Source organism: Cherax quadricarinatus, chromosome 83, assembly GCF_038502225.1.
Source record: "Cherax quadricarinatus isolate ZL_2023a chromosome 83, ASM3850222v1, whole genome shotgun sequence".
NCBI lineage: Eukaryota > Metazoa > Arthropoda > Malacostraca > Decapoda > Parastacidae > Cherax > Cherax quadricarinatus.
This window is the reverse complement of record NC_091374.1, coordinates 4031714-4050304: the sequence shown is the minus strand read 5'-3', so window position 1 is coordinate 4050304 and position 18591 is coordinate 4031714. Positions and strand designations below refer to the sequence as shown.

At 41.5% G+C, this 18591-nt stretch overlaps 1 protein-coding gene across 2 annotated transcripts in view; it reads left to right on the top strand.

The window, feature by feature from the left end:
• Positions 1–1588: 1588 nt before the first annotated feature.
• LOC128702140 (chloride channel protein 2) overlaps positions 1589–18591 on the top strand; it is a 300885-nt gene continuing 283882 nt past the window's right edge. The window contains exons 1-2 of one of the 2 annotated variants that reach the window (XM_053796196.2): positions 1589–1667; positions 1902–2055. In XM_053796196.2, coding sequence (XP_053652171.1) covers positions 1909–2055 — 147 coding nt within the window. In that variant the 5' untranslated portion in view covers positions 1589–1667; positions 1902–1908. Of the gene's footprint in view, positions 2056–18591 lie in introns of both variants that reach the window. The other variant, XM_053796194.2, reaches the window with a different exon arrangement.

The following is an 18591-nucleotide window of genomic DNA, read 5'->3' as shown; positions in this document are numbered from 1 at the left end:
ATTACATCTCTATGTCTGATATGAGGATGAGGAACAGGATGGGGGCGAGTACTGCCTTGTGGAACAGAGCTTTTCACCATAACAGCTTCCGACTTAACTCTATTGACCACTATTCTTTGTGTTCGATTGGTTAGAAAGTTGAAGATTGATCTCCCGATTCTGACAGATTTCTTTAGCACGTATTCTGTGTGCTATTACACCATTATCACACTTCCCAAAGGCTTTTGCAAAGTCTGTGAATATTACATCTGCATTCTGTTTTTCTTCCAGTGCATCCAAGACCATATCATAGTGATCCAGTAGTTGTGAGAGGCAGGAGCGACCTGCCCTGAACCCATGTTGCCCTGGATTGTACAGTTTTTGGGAATCTAAGTGGTTTACAATCGTGCTTCTTAGCACTCTTTCAAAGATTTTTATGATGTGGGACGTTAGAGCTATTGGTCTATAGTTCTTAGGTAATGCTTTGCTGCCACCTTTATGGAGTGGAGCTATATCTGTTGTTTTTGGTGACTGTGGAATTTCACCCATGACTAAGCTCCTTCTCCATAGTATACTTAGGGCACGTGAAAGGGGTTTCTTGCAGCTCTTAATGAACACAGAGTTCCACGAGTCTGAGCCTGGGGCTGAGTGCATGGGCATGTTGTCAATGGCTTTCTCAAAGTCTATCGGAGTTAGGGTAATGTCGGAAATATGGCATACATTGATGGAGTTTTGAGGCTCATTCGTGAAAAAAATAATTTGGATTGTCGATCTTCAGACTGATTAGTGGCTCACTAAACACAGAGTCGTACTGGGATTTAGTGTCTCACTCATTTCTCTGTTGTCATCTGTGTACGTCCCATCTTGTCATATTTATTATTAAAATATATGCTAGTGTTTACTCATCTATCCCTTTAAACCTAAGTGAGCTCACAGCAAGTTCAGCATTAATTTACACACCTCCATAGTTTTTTTGTTAGTGATGTTAGCGTTTATTCAGCTCACACAGGTGACATTTAACTCTTGTCTTACAAGTATTATCAGTATTCTGCAACATGTCTACATCGAGTGATATTCTTTCGATCTATATACTAAATATTTGTACACTACCTACTTCCCACTCTAAACTTCAACCAGTTGTAGTACTTTGGTAAAGGCTGTCATGCATGTATTTGAATAATACAAAATATATGATAAAATAATGATGTGAATTAGTAATGGGTATAAGGGCACACCTCTCCCAACTTGTCACACTGTTGTTGCAGACTTTCCGTAACAATTGGCACTGATTAATAGTTCCTGTAGTGTTGAATCGAGTTGCACTCAAGTACTCTCGTTGATGCAAACATTAATGGTTAGCATTATTGTACATTCAGGTATTGTGTTTTACTTGCAACAGAAGAAATGTTATGCAACTGGGATCGCTCCAGTCTAAGAGTCCTTCGTATTTATTCGCATATGTTCACCTTACTGTTGTTATGTAAATTGTATAAGGTAGACGAAGGTATATGAGAAACGAGCGAAGTGTTTGGCTAGTCAAGGTGGGACAGTGTCCCCAGGCCAGACTCTAACCCCAAATAAACTCTCTCCGCACGGGTACTAGAACGCCCAGTTTATCAGTGGCAAGTGTAGAGAGAACATCCTGCTCTACTACTCCACCACGCCACTAAACTCCCAACAATATTTTGGTAAACAGTCTGTGATAATAATTACGATTTTAATATAGCTTAAAGTGCTGGAACAATTGGCTCTCTCAGGTCTTAAGAAATTTAAATCTCCCGCGCGCCTCCTGCCTCTCGTAAATTGTTGGAACTTTAAGTAAAGTTCCCTTACTTTGTTATACTATTATTTATGACTATACTGAAATTGTAATAATTATCATAAACGCCAAAAAATATTGACATCATGTCGGAAATGTTTAGAGAGATCATGCGGCAATCAAAACCCCAGCTGGAGAGGATATCTTCAACCTCTTCTATGGCGTCGCTCAAAGAACTTCGACGACGCGTCAGTCTTGAAAGTATGGCCGAGGAGGATACTGACGCTGCTCAGAACCTCGAATATGAGGTCACTTTGGTAAGTACACGGTCTCTTTATTCTCCTTTTATGAATTAAATGTGTTTTGTGGGCGTGGAAATACGGTATCTGCGAGGATTGCTGGAGATGTGTGCTACTTAACGTCAAGTTACGGAGTGTTATATGGAAAAAAAGTGACCTAACATGAACAGGGTGGGATACTTACCCTGCCCCTTCGTTATTGCTGGGTCCCATATTGTTTCTGAAAAATAAGCTTAGTTTATGTAGTAGCCTGTATATTAGAGCGTTGAAAAATACGGTTCAATATACAGTGATGGGGTGGAGTGAGAGAGAAGTTTGAGCATCACTGAGGAGATGAACCAACGTGACACTCATGTCTACTACATCGTTCTCTCTCACCTCTGAAAGTTTGCTTCAGAATTCCTGCCGAGTAACGACTGCAATGGTAGACAGTGCCGACACGGTGAAGAATTAGACATATGCAACATCTGGGTATCTTTATTCTAGATGTTTCGCCATCCAGTGGCTTTATCAGTACAAATTCAAGGATATAATTGGAAGACAGTGGAACTATATAGAAAAGACGAGATAATCAGTCCCTCAGCTTAGGGACATTATGCATACATTAAAATTTTATAATGCATATAAATTATAGATTTTTTTTGAGGCGAGAGGATTTAACGGTGTCAGTGTGTGACATCACGGACGTTGGGCAGCATCATAGATGGTCTTTGTTATTACCTAGACTGTGTAGGTGTTTACTCTCCTATTTGTGGTTGCAGGGGTCATTTTACAGATCCTGGTCCCGCCTGTTGGTCACTGCTGGGGCCACTTCCTGTTCCAGTAGCTTTATCGTACCTCTTCTTAAAGCTATGTATGGATCTTGCTTCCACTACATCATTCTCTAGATTAGTCCACTTCCTGACAACTCTGTGCCTGAAGAAATACTTTCTAATATCCCTGTGACTCATCTGAGTTTTCAGCTTCCACCTGTGACCCCTTGTTGCTGTATCCCATCTCAGAAACATTTAGTCCCTGTCCACCTTATCAATTCAGCATTTTATACGTCGTTATCATGTTCCCCCTATCCTCCAGTATCGTCAAGTTGATTTTCCTTAGCCTCTCGTAGGACATACCCCTTAGCTCCGGGACTAGTCTTTTTGCAAACCTTTACACTTTCTTTAATTTCTTGACGGGCTTGACCAAGTGTGGGTTCCATACTGGTGCTGCGTACTCCAGTATGGGCCTGAGGTTCACGATGTAGTGTCTTAGATGTGTGTGCGCGCGCGTGATCGTTCGGTTTTTGTGGAGGAGGGGTTGGTTTTGCGCATAGGGTTAATTTTGTGCGTGGGTTTGGTTTTGTGTATGGTTGGTTTCTTGTGCATATGTTAATTTTGTTAAAGCTTAGTTTTTATATGTGTATGAAAATTTTATTTTCTGTAGTTTATATATATTCCCTGGTGAGCATTATACGCTTATTAATCATATGGAGCCTATAGAAAGAGATTTAATAAATTTTGGAGATTATATATATATATATATATATATATATATATATATATATATATATATATATATATATATATATTATATATAAATGGCTGCTCATTTGGTTTTGTGAGCTTGGTTGTGTGATGATTTTTGGCATGAGTTTTGGTTGTGTATGGGGGAGTGGGATGCGTGCGTTGATTTTGTGTGGCGTGGTTCTGCGAGTTTCGCATTGTATACAAGGCTAGTCTTCTCTGAGTTTGGTTTTGTGGGTTGGGGAAGGTGTGGGGCGAGCGTAGAGGGGTTAGTTTTGTGCTTGGTTTTATGTGAGGAGTTGGTTTTGTTTGGGCTTACGTGTGTGTTTGATGGGTTGGTTTGCGTCTATGAGGTAGATTCCCACTAAGTAGGACCTGTTTAGCATGGGCCGGTAGGCCTAAGCAGCACTCCACCTTTATTGCTTTATGTGTCGAGGTTGGTTTTGCATGGGTAGGAGTGGGTTAGTTATGTTTATGAAATACAGCTTGAGTACCAGATGTTGCTTACCTTATTCATCGGGTTTAATTTTGCGTGGGCTTACATATTTGAGGCTACAGGAGCAAAGCTCTCTGCCAGTTCAGGAAGAGAACTAAAAGGTACCTAATGAATGAAGCTACAGAAAGGTAGGAGAGTGATATCTTGTATAGCTAATATTCATGTACCTATTATTGTAAGCTGATCCTCTCTTTAATGTTAATGTAAGTAACTCAATTTACTTTATTCCTAGTATATCTCCTTTTATTGTTACTGATTTTAACACGATTTACTTAGCTGTTTAAATTTTTAAGGTTTAAAAAATAAAATATTGCAAGGACGCCAATGTTAATAAGTCACTTTGACTTTTTTTTGGTTACTCTAGTCTAGTGGATGATTTACGCTATGTATGATAATTGTACTCATGCTACCTGTCCCTAAATAAACTTATGCTGGTTGTGCCCCGTCTGCGTTAATGTGTTCATTAATGATTGTAGCATATCATTCAGTTTATTTCGTTCTGTTAAGAAAAATATCCCAGTATCCCTTTGTGGGTGGAGGTTGGTTTTGTGGTATTTTCTTTTAAGGCTAGTGGTTTTGGTTTATTCGTCAGGAAACAGGATTATTGTCTCATGACCGATTAAGCCGCCGCTGGCTTACCACAGCAAGTTTTAACACCCCATGAAGAAAAAGGGATCACTGCCTTGTAGTATCCTACCTACCTGGGGTCTCTAATTATGAAAATGGTATACAATACGAAGATGAATTAGCTACATATGCAACACTTGGGTATCTTTATTGTTGGTTTAGAAAGACACGTAAACAAACACTATGACATATTTATTAGAAAACGTCACTTGTTTGCACAGAACTGCTTAATGCCTCAAATGACGTAGTGGAAGTTTTAGCAGTAAAGGTCGAGAACCAAAACCTAGTCATTGTGGTAGTCTACAAGCCTCCGGATGCAACATCCCAGCAATTCCAGGAACAGCTGTTAAAAATTGACCACTGTCTGGAAAATCTTCCAGCTCCTGCACCCAACATCTTGCTCCTGGGGGATTTTAACTTAAGGCACCTAAAATGGAGGAATATAGCAAATAATATTGTTGCAGTAATAACACCAGGAGGCAGCTCTGATGAAAACTCACACTCACACGAGCTTTTAAATCTCTGCACAAAATTCAATTTAAACCAGCAAATAATAGAGCCTACTAGACTGGAGAATACACTAGACCTCATCTTCACTAACAATGATGATCTGATAAGAAATGTCACCATATCAAAAACAATATACTCAGATCACAACATAATTGAGGTTCAGACATGTATGCGTGGAGCCCCAGACCGACAAAATGAGACTAGTCACGAGGGAGCATTCACCAAATTCAACTTCAATAACAAAAACATAAAGTGGGACCAAGTAAACCAAGTCCTAACCGATATAAGCTGGGAAGATATACTAAGCAACACAGACCCAAACTTATGCCTAGAACAGATTAACTCGGTGGCACTCGATGTATGCACAAGGCTTATTCCTCTAAGAAAAAGGAGGAGTAGATGTAAAATAGAAAGAGACAGGCGCTCCCTTTACAGGCGACGGAAAAGAATAACAGAGCGGCTAAAAGAGGTCAATATATCTGAAATGCGCAGGGAGACACTGGTCAGAGAAATAGCAAGCATCGAACTTAAGCTAAAAGAATCCTTTAGGAGTCAGGAATCGCGGGAAGAACTAAAAGCCATAAATGAAATCGAAAGAAACCCAAAGTATTTCTTCTCCTATGCCAAATCAAAATCGAGAACAACGTCCAGTATTGGGTCCCTACTTAAACAAGATGGGTCCTACACAGATGACAGCAAGGAAATGAGTGAGCTACTCAAGTCCCAATATGACTCAGTTTTTAGCAAGCCGCTAACCAGACTGAGAGTCGAAGATCAAAATGAATTTTTTATGAGAGAGCCACAAAATTTGATTAACACAAGCCTATCCGATGTTATCCTGACGCCAAATGACTTCGAACAGGCGATAAATGACATGCCCATGCACTCTGCCCCAGGGCCAGACTCATGGAACTCTGTGTTCATCAAGAACTGCAAGAAGCCCCTATCACGAGCCTTTTCCATCCTATGGAGAGGGAGCATGGTCACGGGGGTCGTCCCTCAGTTACTAAAAACAACAGACATAGCCCCACTCCACAAAGGGGGCAGTAAAGCAACAGCAAAGAACTACAGACCAATAGCACTAACATCCCATATCATAAAAATCTTTGAAAGGGTCCTAAGAAGCAAGATCACCACCCATCTAGAAACCCATCAGTTACACAACCCAGGGCAACATGGGTTTAGAACAGGTCGCTCCTGTCTGTCTCAACTACTGGATCACTACGACAAGGTCCTAAATGCACTAGAAGACAAAAAGAATGCAGATGTAATATATACAGACTTTGCAAAAGCCTTCGACAAGTGTGACCATGGCGTAATAGCGCACAAAATGCGCGCTAAAGGAATAACAGGAAAAGTCGGTCGATGGATCTATAATTTCCTCACTAACAGAACACAGAGAGTAGTCGTCAACAGAGTAAAGTCCGAGGCAGCTACGGTGAAAAGCTCTGTTCCACAAGGCACAGTACTAGCTCCCATCTTGTTCCTCATCCTCATATCCGACATAGACAAGGATGTCAGCCACAGCACCGTGTCTTCCTTTGCAGATGACACCCGAATCTGCATGACAGTGTCTTCCATTGCAGACACTGCAAGGCTCCAGGCGGACATCAACCAAATCTTTCAGTGGGCTGCAGAAAACAATATGAAGTTCAACGATGAGAAATTTCAATTACTCAGATATGGTAAACATGAGGAAATTAAATCTTCATCAGAGTACAAAACAAATTCTGGCCACAAAATAGAGCGAAACACCAACGTCAAAGACCTGGGAGTGATTATGTCGGAGGATCTCAACTTCAAGGACCATAACATTGTATCAATCGCATCTGCTAGAAAAATGACAGGATGGATAATGAGAACCTTCAAAACTAGGGAGGCCAAGCCCATGATGACACTCTTCAGGTCACTTGTTCTATCTAGGCTGGAATATTGCTGCACTCTAACAGCACCTTTCAAGGCAGGTGAAATTGCCGACCTAGAAAATGTACAGAGAACTTTCACGGCGCGCATAACGGAGATAAAACACCTCAATTACTGGGAGCGCTTGAGGTTTCTAAACCTGTATTCCCTGGAACGCAGGAGGGAGAGATACATGATTATATACACCTGGAAAATCCTAGAGGGACTAGTACCGAACTTGCACACGAAAATCACTCACTACGAAAGCAAAAGACTTGGCAGACGATGCACCATCCCCCCAATGAAAAGCAGGGGTGTCACTAGCACGTTAAGAGACCATACAATAAGTGTCAGGGGCCCGAGACTGTTCAACTGCCTCCCAGCACACATAAGGGGGATTACCAACAGACCCCTGGCAGTCTTCAAGCTGGCACTGGACAAGCACCTAAAGTCAGTTCCTGATCAGCCGGGCTGTGGCTCGTACGTTGGTTTGCGTGCAGCCAGCAGCAACAGCCTGAACATCAAAATGGTATACAATACCGACAGGTTGTTAGGTAAGACACATATGCAACAGTTAGACAACTTTATTCCGAAACGTTTCGCCTACACAGTAGGCTTCTTCAGTCGAATACAGAAAGTAGGCAGGAGCAGTAGAGATGTGAAGACGATGTAATCAGTCCATCACCCTTAAAGTCGTAGAATTTGAGGTTGTCAGTCCCTCGGCCTGACTATGGAACTGAACTTCTCCAGGCCGAGGGACTGACAACCTCAAATTCTACGACTTTAAGGGTGATGGACTGATTACATCGTCTTCACATCTCTACTGTTCCTGCCTACTTTCTGTATTCGACTGAAGAAGCCTACTGTGTAGGCGAAACGTTTCGGAATAAAGTTGTCTAACTGTTGCATATGTGTCTTACCTAACAGCAACAGCCTGGTTGATCAGGCGCTGATCCACCAGGAGGCCTGGTCACAGACCGGGCCGCGGGGGCGTTGACCCCCGAAACTCTCTCCAGGTAAACTCCAGGTCCAGGTTGATCACCTCTAACATATAGAGGTAGAAAGACATTATATATATAGGCGGAGAGTGAGGTGTGACGCACGTGACCTGAGGAATGTCATAAGAACATAAGAATGGAGGAACACTGTAGAAGGCCTACTGGCCCATGCGAGGCAGGTCCTTATCAAAACAACCTCTACCTATGATGAGGACGGGTAGACGATGAAATCATGTGACTCCTGTACTCACCTAATTGTGGTTGCAGGGGTCGAGACTCAGCTCCTGGCCCCGCCTCTTCACTGATCGCTACTAGGTCCTCTCTCTGCTTCCTGAGCTGCATCATACCTCTTCTTAAAACTATGTATGGTTCCTGCCTCCACTACTTCACTTGCTAGGCTATTCCACTTCCTGACAACTCTATGACTGAAGAAATACTTCCTAACGTCCCTGTGACTCGTCTGAGTCTTCAGCTTCCAGTTGTGACCCCTTGTCCCTGTGTCCCCTCTCTGGAACATTCTATCTCTGTCCACCTTGAAGATTGAGACACTTACGCAGCATATGGGAATCTTTATTCAGGAAACGTTTCACCACACAGTGGCTTCATCAGTTCAATATTGAACTGATGAAGCCACTGTGTGGCGAAACGTTTCCTGAATAAAGATTCCCATATGCTGCGTAAGTGTCTCAATCTTCAACTTGTCGGTTTTTCAAACCATTCATCACATCTGTCCACCTTGTCTATTCCCCGCAGTATCTTGTATGTCGTTATCATGTCTCCCCTGACCCTTCTGTCTTCCAGTGTCGTCAGTCCGATTTCCCTTAACCTTTCCTCGTACGACATTCCCTCGAGCTCTAGGACTAGCCTTGTTGCAAACCTTTGTACTTTCTCAAACTTCTTGACGTGCTTGACCAGGTGTGGGTTCCAGACTGGTGCTGCATACTCCAGTATGGTCCTAACATACACAGTGTACAGTGTCTTGAACGATTCCTTAAGGTATCGGAACGCTATTCTCAGGTTTGCCAGGCGCCCGTATGCCCGTATTCCACAGGGGATAGTGTAGACGCCTGCTGTAAAAGTTAGAGGTCTACACTATCCCCTGTGGGTTCTGTCCCAAGAAATCTGTAGGCGAAACAGGCAGAGATCTTGCAGCCCGCCTGAATGAGCATCGAAATGCCTCTAACAGAGACGATGTAAGATACGCCTGTGTCCTCCACAGAGACTCCACGGGGCATTTGATGAACTGGAATGAGGCACAACTCGTTCTCACCGAACCAGACCTCAGACGCCGACGGTGCCTAGAAGCCTCACTAATCGCCGTCACTATAGAACGCAACACTGGAAACTACAAAATTTCAAAAACATTGGCATACATGATACTTAAGCAGCACCAACCGAACAACACAGGAGTCACATGATTTCATCGTCTACCCGTCCTCATCATAGGTACAGGTTGTTTTGATAAGGACCTGCCTCGCATTGGCCAGTAGGCATTCTACAGTGTTCCTCCATTCTTATGTTCTTATGACATTCCTCAGGTCACGTGCGTCACACCTCACTCTCCGCCTATATATATAATGTCTTTCTACCTCTGTATGTTAGAAAGACGGGTCATCGCAAGATTGAGACCCGTGCCAGGACTATGGTCTTGGCGAACATTATACATACATCTGTATGTTAGAAGTGATCAAGGTCCCAGGACCGAAACGTTTTCTAAAAAATGTCCTAGTGTTTGCTTACGTGTCTTTCTAAACCAACTTGTCGGTATTTATTACCAAGGTTTATACCATCTTTATTGTTGAAGCTTTTCGCCTACGCGGTAGGCTTCTTCAGCCAAATACAAAAGAGAATAAATATGGACTGATAACATCGATCAGTCCATCAACCTTGGAGTTCTTGCGGTGGTCAGTCCCTCATCCTGGAGAAAAGTTCAGCATTATAGTCTGGAACAATGTGAAGTTGAAGCATGAGAATGAACCTTTATATACTGCCAGATGTGAGGCATGAAAAGTCTCGAAGACGTCACAGGAGACATTTGAGACTTTCCATGCCTCACCTTTGGCAGTATATATAGTCCATTCTCGTGTTTTATCTTCACATCGTACCAGACAGTGGACCTGAACTCTTCTCCAGACTGAGTGACTGACCACCTCAAGAACAACAACTTCGAGGTTGATGAACTGATCACATCTTATAAACCTTGCCACTACTCCTGCGTCTCCATATTTATTCTCCTCTGCATTTAACTGAAGAAACGTACCGTATGGGAGAAACATTCAACGAGATACCCAAATATTGCACATGTGTCTTACTCATCTACCTGAAGAGTGTTTCATGTGCCAACACCCCCGTAGCCCGGTCTCAGATTAGGCCTCCTTTGATATAAAATTTGTAGGGGGTTGTACGTGTGTGAACAGTGTGTCCCTATTTAGAGTTTTGAAGGTGTTATGCGTCTTATTTGATGTATTTTTTATGGTAAACTAAGAATAATTATTTATACACTTTGCTAATACGAGTGCTGTGCTGAGATCTGTAAGCATTAACGAGGTCTCTGAAAACCGTATCTAAAAAAATTCACTTCATATGATCCCTGGTTAATTTATAATTATCCCCGGGGAAAGTTATTGTAATACTGAAACCAAAGCAGAAAGTCGTTCAAACAGTTTACTTTATCTGGATGAGCTTTATGAGACGATATGAATGAAAGAACACTGCAGAGAGCCTACTGACCCATGCTAGGAACATAAATGCATCCTTTATATTGTTAGTAGAGTTAGAATATGAATTTTGTTAATTGAGGCCTTGTCAGGTTGAGAGGGGTGGTCCCTGCAGAATCTGAGTATCATAGCTTGAGAAAGGACCTAGCGTTGTTCTTGAGAGCTTAAGCATAATGAGCATCACATCATTGTTAATATTCACTAGTCAGCACTGGGCAATTTCGCTTCGCAGCATCATTAATATACTAGTTAACCCAGTATATGTGGGTAAAAAAATTATGCGCTGATCAGGGCCGTTGTCGAGTTCCCTCATAAAAAAGTCTACCGTCGTAAATGACAAATTTTTGACATGTGTATTAAATGTAGTAATCACGTTACGTCTGTAATATTCGACTTGAAAAAAAAATGCCACGGTCTTGATGTTGGTGCTGGGACCATAGCTTGTGAGGTTCTTTTATTAATGAAATAAATCATCCTTCAATAATTTTACGTTTCGAGCAGTTGCTGCGTTTTCATTTTCGAGCCTCCACTATTCCATTAACAACAACAATGGGAGACAGCAAATAAACAACCATATATGTAAGAGCTTAAAATAGAGGGTACTTTCCAGGAAGCCTTGCATGTCACCTACCCTCCATACTAAACTGTTACTTCTCCCGCGACCGTGGTGACCTGTCCCGGAAATGGTAAAAGTGAGTAGTTTACCTTGCGAAGGGTCACCGCCTCTTAGCGGGGGAGGAAGGTGGTGCAATCACTCACCCCACTAGTTTACCACCCACTCCCTAGCCCACTATTTACCCCACAAATCCACACCACTCCGTACTCCTCCACTTCACATTCCCAATCACCCCACAGGATGAGATTTTGCCCCACAAACTCACCACTTATCCCACACACTTCATCCCACAAAGTCTTCACCGCCCTTTCACTTGTGTTAACCTACGGTGAATATTTATTGCTATTCCCTCGCCCTACTTTTTGACACACCCATTCCATGATGTTACTAAAGGCTCTTGATCCAAGGATTAGACCTGATTGCCTCCCATCCCTAGATGTGTAGCCCCTTCGGTATTAGTTTCTCCATAAATATTTGTGGGATTAAGCAGTCACGTTCTGTTCTCATGTTGGTCCAACTCGCGATTATTGCAATACTATAAATGTCTTCCGAAAATGCAATTAGTCTGAGTTATTTTATTTCTTGTTCTCCGGCTATTTGTATAGTGGACGTACAGGAAGTTTTGTCGCGCTTTTTCTGTGATTTTGTAGATCAGTTCTTTGTTTTTATTTGTAACTGTCTTACTGCTTTTCTGACTTTATGTATTTATAAATTGATGACAAGACACGTACAACACCAGGATATAGGAGTTGTACACGTCTTAGTCATAATTTTGTTGGTATTATACTTTTCATAAACCATTATGATTTCGCGAGTCATACCTTTCATCTAATGATAGTATAGATTCAGAGATCTCATTCTATCTTTACTTGTAAGATTCCGTATATAGTGGATTAATTTTATCATTCTTTTTATGTTCCTCAGTGTATTTATATCCATTCTGTTGTATGGTGAGGCATAATCAAAATAAGGTCTAAGTTATAAAGTGTTGAGCTGTAATAATCAAGTTTATAGCGGTATTATTTAGTTTGTAAGTGCTCGAGTTATTTTCGGTCCCGATGATTAGGCCTTTGCACTTGTTCACATTGAACTCATCTGTATCTGTTACTTTTCCGACTGCAACATCAGGCTGTCTGAATCATTCTGAAGTTCAGTGGTATCTTCTGAATTAATCTGTTGGCCTATTTTTGTGTCATCTAATTTACTCTTGTCGCTTTTTATTCCCTCATCAGGGTCATTAATGTAGATTTTATGAACAAAGACCCAAAACTGATCCTTGTGGAACACCACTCGTGATTATTTCCCTTTCTGATTTTATCACATCCATACAAACTCCGTTTCATATTTGTTAGCCATGTCTCGATTTGCGCGAGAAATTACCTCCTATAGCAGGTGCTGCCATTTTCTCTAACAGTCTTCTGTGTGAAACTCTTTTAATTAAAGCCTTAATGAAATGTAAATAGACATCATATTATCATGGTCCACTTCCTCAAATACCTTGGTAAAGAAGTCAGTAAATTTATTTGACATGAACGGCCGCTTGCGAATCCTTATTTACATTCAATCAAATTATGATTATCAAGGCGGCTTCCAATTATATGTTATAATGAATTTTAATTATTATTGATGGCAGATTGATTAGGCGGAAATTTAATAGTAGGGACATCTTTCGTTTTGTAGATACGAATCACATTAGCTATCTTCCACATATCAGGTACAGTACCCGCTTATAGTGATATAATGAGAAAACTAGTTAACGGCTCACTTACTATTTTCATCTTGCGTTCTTTGAAAACCCGTGATAACAGTTCAAGATCCGGGTACTTATTTTGCTTTAATCGATCCGTTTGCAATAACCATCCTTAGGTTCACTATATTAATTACCAGAATTTCGCCTGTGATCGTGTGTAAAGATTGACAGAAAATTGTCAGAAATCGAGCTACTTTCTTTCTCATTATCAGTAAACTGACCAAGAGTTGGTTATATATGAACCAAGCCTTACTTGAATCTTTGTTCCGTATGCTTATAAGAAGCCTTTCGGATTTGATTTTGATTCTACTGAAAATTTAACATATACCTGGAGTATACCTGAAGAAGGTTTCGGGGGTCAACGCTTTATCCATTTCGGATAATTATTATTTGAGCTTGTTTCGCTATATAGAAAATATGTTCTTTAGGCAGCTTATGTAGCATTTAGGGAAATATCATACTGGCAACCTCTTCATCACCCCAGTCAGTGCTAAACAGGTATTCTCTTAAGTTCTTTATATTAGCAGAGAGAAAATCTTGTAACTTTACTGCATTATCTTTATCATCATACCTCTAGGCAATTTTAAATTCGACAGATTTGTGTATTCCTGCATGAAGCTCCTGGATGGTTTCGAGGAATCAAACTGGTTATCTCCTCTCGTTGATCTTGTCACAGATCATTTTAAAAAACAATCCAAGGTTGCCTCAAGGAAGTCATTTGACTCCAGATTTCATGTCAGGGAATTTCAGTTAGTTTATCTGAAATTAAAACATTCTAGGATTACAATTTCTTATATTAAAGCCTTAGCACTTTCGTGGCAAAGAAATCTTCCTTGCAATAAATATTTGTTCTGATAAGATAGGTGTTACAGTACCAGAAATAAGATTAGCGGGGGAATGGGCGCTAGAGAGAGTTGAAATCTCCACAACGCCGCCATTACCCCAGTCCTGCGACAACGCCATACCACAGCACTGCGACAACGCCACTGCCACACAGCACTGCGACAACACCACTACCCCACAGCACTGCGACAACGCCACTACCCCACAGCACTGCGACAAAGGCACCACCAAGGCGCCGCTGCATCAGTCGTTATGGGTCATGTGTGGATATTGACTACCTTGTTTCCTTCCTCAATTTTCCTCTAACCACACAATAACATATTTCCGCATAAAAAAACATTCAAAAATAAGATGAGCAAAGGTCACAGTGAAACCAAAATAGACAGCCAGAATATATAACTGAATAGCCATTGGTTTACCTGTAGATTTTTTTTGCTGCGTGATGAAGGAATTTTTCAACAGCGCAGGTGAGATCAATAACAGGTCTTTACTTGTTTGGGAAGAGGGAGAGTTCTGGCGGGAAGGAATGATGTAATTGTTAGGAGTTACAAGAATGGTGCTTATGCTTACAGTATCCCATTTTGTTATAAAAATTTGTGTGTCACGAGGATTTTGGCACCATTTCCACCCAGCTAAGGCTCCGTGTAGAAATATTTTCAAATATATCTACAATATTGCTTGAAATGTAGTTTATAGTTATGCCCATTCCTCGTATTGTTGGCATAGACCAGTAATTAACACACCGACCTGCGAGTTTTAGGACTGCTTATTTTGAAAACGGTATAAAATATTGACAGGTTGACGATTAAAACACGTGCAACAGTTGGGCATCTTTATTGTTGAAACGTTTCGCCTACACAGTAGGTTTCTTCTGTCAAATATAGATTCAGCAGATGTAGTAGTGAAAGATGATGCAATCAGTCCACCAACCTTAGATAAATAGTATTTGAGATGGTCAGCCCCTCAGGCTAGAGAAGCTGAAGTATGCTTCAGCTTCATATCGTTCCAAACTTTGGAGCTGAACTCTTCTCCAGGCTGAGGGACTGACCACCTCAAATACTATTTCTCCAAGGTTGATGGACTGATTACATCATCATTATTTCACTACTACACCTGCTGAATCTGTATTTGACTGAAGAATCCTAGTGTAGGCGAAACGTTTCAACAATAAAGATACCCAACTGTTGCACATGTATCTTAATAAGGACTTGCTTACCATGGTTACTAGGGACTCGTTATCTGCTATTTAATGTGCCTTTAGTCTTTCGTCTTAATTCTTTTCATTTACGCAGCCCTTTCCTTGAACGTCACTCTTGTTTTTCTTCTAACTATGGTTCTCATAAATGAATATGTTGAATTCGTATGATTTAGTGGATCTAAAATAATTTTTTTTATTTCGTAAGATTTCAAAAACCTTACATGATAGAGACCAAACAAGCTTAGATTCTTGATCAGCACATCAAAATTAGCTTAAAACTGGTCATAAAGGTCATTAATCTAAATTTATGAAATGTGTTCTTGTGAAATCTGTTTCTATTAAGATCTTAGAAGGGTATAGTTTCAAGTTCACTGAAGTTATCAGGCATATTATATTACCAATTTATACACTCGGTTGGCTATCCAAAAAGTGGACATTGAATTTGTTGCTTTATTTAAAATTCATTCTTAAAGCCCTTAGTGTGTTTCTGGGAATTCACATACATGGTTTCCAGAATTTATTGTATGTTGACTCCATGGGATGGTTCTTGCAGCACCTGGAATGACTCCACAAGATTCTTTGCTTACATTGTCGTCAGCAGCTTGCCTCGGCGTCCCTTCTCACCCCTGCCTACTTGTTCCTGCCTGTTTGCCCCTGTCTGTTTGCCCCTGCCTGTTTGCCCCTGCCTGCTTCTCCTTGCCTGCTTCTCCCTACCTTCTTGCTCCTCTATGCCGCTCCGGAGGTTGACTAACACAAACTTCTAGTCCATTTTCTACTTTTACACTTGGAAAATGTTGCTAGGATTGTCTTTTTCGCGGTGTGATTCTAGCTGCAGATGTTAGCATTAATTATGCATAAAGAATAAAGTAGCATGGGCAAGAATAGTGTAATTTACTTTGAGCAGAGCAGGTAGTCTGTTACTTGTTCAGTTGAAAGTTAGTTGTAGTTTGTTTTTGCCCAGGGTTTCAGAGGCCGGCTAGCAGCAGGAACGACCATGACAACGAGTATAAGTTGTGGCTAGTCGTCTTTGGGAGGCTATTAATAATGGTACACCAGCAGTGTGCTGCTACTCAAGTGGAACGCTCATTTGTGTGTTTGCCTCAGTAATGGCACCTTCACATTTTGCACCTGAATGTTAAATAAAATAAAAAAAAAAATGGCACCTTCTGCCTAAATAATGTGCAGAGCTGGATTAAGATTTTGTAGGCCCCTGGGCTACATGTACTGTGAACGCCCCAATGATATTCATATTCGGTATGTAATAACATACTATAATTATAAACTTACAGCAGTAACTGTAAACATTTTTCACTTAATCTCTGGAAACCCTCCAGTTTGGGGAGGCCCCTGGGTTGCAGCCCCTGAAGCCCATGCCTTAATCCGGCTGTGATAATGTGGTGTAAAACTTTAGTAATGTAGAGGTGCTTGCCTTTCTGCTTCAGTGATGTATATGTGTGGTGCCATATTTTGTTTTGCCAGCTATAGATTTATATATAGGAAAGCGCTAAATCTGTAGGGTCGTACAGCGCTCTGGGAATCAGAGACAATCGGTTTCAATCCAGGAGGACGATTCAAATTACTTGGATCAAGATTCCCCCAGTGGCGTCAAGGCGCTACCATTGAGGGGTGGTAGCAATACATCATGGCAAGCCGCTGTTGCGTGTGCCCAGTTTGTGTTGTGTCTACAAATCTACTATGGTGAAACTCATAATAAGTGGAAAGGTAGTCAGTCATGTTCGTTAAAGTGACTGTCACCAGTTATGTCCTTACAGCCTTTATCAAGACCAGATTTATTGACTGGCTGATCAGTCAGGCTAAAGCTGCTAGTTACCAATAGGCCCCACAAAGCCATCACAACTTGGGTAATCTAGTATTCCCTTTAGCATTTTACCTTTGTTACAAGAATCGATAGTTTGTAGATGAATGGTTCAGAGAACCGACATGTTGATAAATTAGACACATGTGCAACTCTTGGGTATCTTTATTGAGGAAACGTTTCGCCACACAGTGGCTTCATCAGTCCATACAAAGGAGAATCTTGAAGAACAGGAGGAGAATGAGGTAATCAGTCCCTCAACCTTGAGTCGATGTGGTCAGTCCATCAATCTTGAATAGATTGATGGACTGACCACATCGACTCAAGGTTGAGGGACTGATTACCTCATTCTCCTCCTGTTCTTCAAGATTCTCCTTTGTATGGACTGATGAAGCCACTGTGTGGCGAAACGTTTCCTCAATAAAGATACCCAAGAGTTGCACATGTGTCTAATTTATCAAGAATCGATAGTGTTGTGGGAAATGACTTATGCTTCCATACGTTCAACACTCCTCACCTGCTTGGCGAGGACTGCTCCAGTGCTTGTTTATACACAGATAACCCGCACTTATGAGACTGAAACTTATGACGACGTTTCGGACCGACTTGGACCATTAGTCACTAATTAATGGGCCAATTCGGACCGAAACGTCGTCATAGGTTTGTCTTCATTGTTTGGGTTATCTGTGTATTGTTCCAGACACGGTATTGCTTTTTTGTGCTGATTTATTGCAGGTTTTTCCTTCTGGCTCCTTACCTGCATGACTTCTGCCTTCCCTTCCGAACCCCCTCCCCTTCCACCCAATCCCTTCCACCAGCAGACCTTCACTAAAGCCGTTTGCCCCTCCCCGGCAGGTTTCGTAACTAACCCCAACCTCACCACCGGCATTCTCGATTCTCCTTTGTTTCGTTTCCCTTTGGTAAGGCAAGTGGCCAGGACTGAGGTTGAGAACAATGCCGGTGCTCAATGTGGTGTAAATATATACTAGTTTGCTACCTAAAACCACTTGTTTGCTTTCTTGTTTGTTCTCCTGGTTTGGTGGAAGTAAACAGGCGATGTTGAGGTTAAGACAGGTGCATGACGACACCAGCTGATGTAATGTCTTCTTCGTCACAAAAGATCCTCTGTTTGCTCTCTCTTTTTTCCCCTCCTCGTGATGAGCGTGTAAACAAGTGACGTTTACCAGACTAGTGGTTGCCATCATATACGGAACGAAGCTGTACTGTGACAGTTTGGGTAAAAAACCTCAGCCGCTCTCCCTAGCCGCAAAAAAAGTAAACATCACGTGAAAGCGATAAATCCGTAAAGGCCAAACAGCACCCGGGGAATGGAAGTATAGTCAGGTTTGTTCCCAAGAAGGGGAAAGTAGCTTCAGATTCTTGGATTTAACATAATAACATAAGAAAGGAGGAACACAGCAGCAGGTCTACCGGCCCACATTAGGCAGGTCCTTGTCAAACCCAGACCCTCTAAAAAATATTCGCCCAATCTATTATCACCATTCCTTATGTTTCATTTCCATCATGTAACTCTCATAAGACTAGATATCCAGACACTACAAGTGTCCCTGTCCAGTTT